Source organism: Micropterus dolomieu, unplaced genomic scaffold (genome assembly GCF_021292245.1).
Source record: "Micropterus dolomieu isolate WLL.071019.BEF.003 ecotype Adirondacks unplaced genomic scaffold, ASM2129224v1 contig_9807, whole genome shotgun sequence".
Classification (NCBI taxonomy): domain Eukaryota; kingdom Metazoa; phylum Chordata; class Actinopteri; order Centrarchiformes; family Centrarchidae; genus Micropterus; species Micropterus dolomieu.
In genome coordinates this window covers 1-2,999 of record NW_025738793.1, presented here as the reverse complement: position 1 = coordinate 2,999, position 2,999 = coordinate 1, and the positions used below count along the sequence as shown (strand labels likewise).

The 2,999-nt window shown below is 40.9% G+C and overlaps 1 protein-coding gene across 1 annotated transcript; it reads right to left on the bottom strand.

The window, feature by feature from the left end:
* Positions 1-336: 336 nt before the first annotated feature.
* golt1a (golgi transport 1A) lies at positions 337-1,899 on the bottom strand. The gene is made up of 3 exons (XM_046041997.1): positions 1,875-1,899; positions 749-840; positions 337-519 (listed from the first exon to the last, which is right to left on the bottom strand). Exons 1-3 carry the CDS (start codon positions 1,897-1,899, stop codon positions 337-339), a joined length of 300 nt encoding a protein of 99 aa, XP_045897953.1.
* Positions 1,900-2,999: the final 1,100 nt, after the last annotated feature.

Sequence of the window (2,999 nt, the reverse complement as noted above, 5' to 3'; positions counted from 1 at the left end):
TACGTGCTTGATAACTCTCCCACCCCGCAGACATCTACACGCCAATACCGATTTATATTCATAGCGGCAAGTGCTATGTAGCTCCACATAGGGGACACAGGAAGTGACATATAACACCTTCATGCGGCGTCGGAACCGCGTAGGAAATTCACAGCCGCACCGGCAGAGCTCCAGAATATGCAACTCGGCCGGCTCACGCGCGGACGCGCTACAAGTGCGAGGGCCCGCCCAACGCTGCTTGCAGCTTTAATCATTATTATTATTATTATTATTATTATTATCATTTTTTGAGACAGACTCATTAGAAGCCCTTTTCTCACAAATATCTAGCTGGACTTACCTGAATAAAAGCACAAAGCCGTAACTCTCCACCAACATTCCAATGATTGGCCAACGGCACAACACCAGAGACACGCCTCCAAGAAAGAAGAAAGAACCTCGAAACTTGTGTCTTTGGAAGAAGAATTGGGCTGTCCTTCTGAAGCCGATGATGAATGTCAAACCCAACAGAAACAGGATCTGCAAAAAGGGCAATCAAACAAAACATTCTCACACTATGCCTACCTGTAAGCCACATGACCAAAGATTAAAGCTGCTCTAACGAATACTTTACTTTGATCAACGGCCTATGTGTAATGTGAAAGACGTCATTCATAATGACCACGAAAATTGTCTCAATGGTTGTGATTGTTGATATGAGACAAGAGAAGGTGTGATGGTGACACAGAGCAGATGTGTGTTTACTCACATTCCCAAAGGCCAACAAGACAGAGTCAAAGTACAGCAGCACACCAATAAGCAGGAAAAATAAACCGAATCCGACCAGACCAGTACCCATCTCTGGAAGATACACAGTAAAACAATTACAGCTCAATTGGTCAATATAAACAGTTCAAATACATTTTCTATATAATAATGCCGTTTTCAGTCAATCAATGTGCCTTTTAGCCACAGGGATTAAAACATGTCTCACACTTTGATATCAGAGGGTGTAGAGTTGTCCTAACTTGAAGCTAGCACACAGGACTTGCTAGTTACTTGTTAGTAAATACATCCAGTGTTGTCTTTGGTCTTTTTCATTGGATTGGATTAGATGTAATGTTTTTGCAATCCATAGTCTATCTACTGAGGAAACCATAAGACAGTGTCATTCATTATATTTCCCAGTAAAACAGCACTTCAATCAACTCCAGGATTTTAAACATGCTGGGGTCTAGTGTTTTAACTGTACTGAACCTGCTTAACTGAATACAGACGACATCAGTGTCTCATTAATTATAGAAACATTCTCTGAAGAAATCTGTAGAGAAAGGCCTGCTATTGGCTGATTCAGTGCTTAAGGGAGGGCATTGTGGGTAGACATAGTTGTAATCCTTTTTTACAACACTTAGGAATCAAAACAGTCAGTACTGAAGAATCAGGACAAGTGTAAAGAACATTGATTAGAACATACCAGCACTTATTTTTCTCTATTCTTTTTAATATTCTTATATAACTTGCATTGTCGATTCCATATTTATATATTTCTACATTTATTTATGTCAAGTGTATGTTTGTCTACGTGTAGCACCTTATCACCAAAGCAAATTCCTCGTATGTGTAAAACAGTACTTGGCAGTAAAGCTCCTTCTGATTCTGATTCTCTTTCATTCAACACAGTTCCTCTGTGGCACTCACACTAATAACTGGTTAAACTCAAAGTGAATTTACCACATGAAATGCTACCCTTGCCTGTTAATCTTGTAGTCTTTACCTTAAAATGCATTCTCTCCACAAGCACATCCATGTATTGTGAAGTCAGGCCACTGCTCTGTGCTCCATGACTTAGACTGCTTCAGCATAACACTGAAGAGAGCAACTGTGGGAAGACTTACTCTGGAACTCTGTGATGGCCGCCATGGTAATCCCTGATGTCCTCCTCCTCTCTCACCGCTGTGACTGTCAGGAAAAAATGAGTCCTTTAACCTTTGTGATTTGACGTTGTCAGTGTGTGAGGTAAACATTAACCAGAGCAGGCGTACACTGAAACCCTGTAATGTACACAGGGGATTCTCAGGTAAACGGTTAATTACCTGAGTGATGTCATTAGCCATTCAAAAACATTGAATACTTATCCCTTATCTGGTGTTAGGGCTCCTGAACATGTCAAGAGTCTTTAAACCTTTGGTCTGCTGGGTAGTGTTAATTTTGTCAGCCATTTTAAAACTTTGTCTTAGTCCTGTGTCAAATGTCCTTGTCAGTTTTTGTCCTAGTTAGTCAACTGTGTACTATAAGTTTTAGTTGACTAAAAGTCTGGGTGTTTTAGTCTGATGTTAGTCAAAAGAAATTCAAAAGTACTTTAGCGTAGCTTTAGTCATTTCAGTCATTTTAGTTTTTTCTGTCCTATTAGTATTATTAGGTTCCGAGCACGACTGTGCGAGGTCCCTATTGAATTTGTAAAGATTATTTAGGGCCCGAGCACGACCGTGCGAGGTCCCTATTGAATTTGTAAAGATTATTTAGGGCCCGAGCACGACCGTGCGAGGTCCTTATTGAATTTGTAAAGATTATTATTAGGGCCCGAGCACGACCGTGCGAGGTCCCTATTGAATTTGCTAAGATTATATATATATATATATATATATATATATAATGGCCGTGTCTGTGGCGTCCATGATTCGCAATGAAACAGGAAGTTGTTGTAACTTCAGTGTACATGCTCACATCCGGACCAAAGTGTACATGTAGGATGAGAGTCCCGCCCTGAACACATGTACATGCCGACATTCACCCACAGTCATAGCGCCACCTGCTGGCAACAGAAAGTGACATTTAACGAAGCAGCCCCCGCCGCACGTTTCACCTACGTGCACGAATTTTCTGTGGTACGTGTATCTTGTCCAGACGCACAAAAAAGTCTCTTGGAGCCATAGCCTAAACCCAACAGGAAGTCGGCCATTTTGAATTTTACGTCAAATTTTGGATGATTTACACACTTCGTACTTTAACAAACTCCTCCT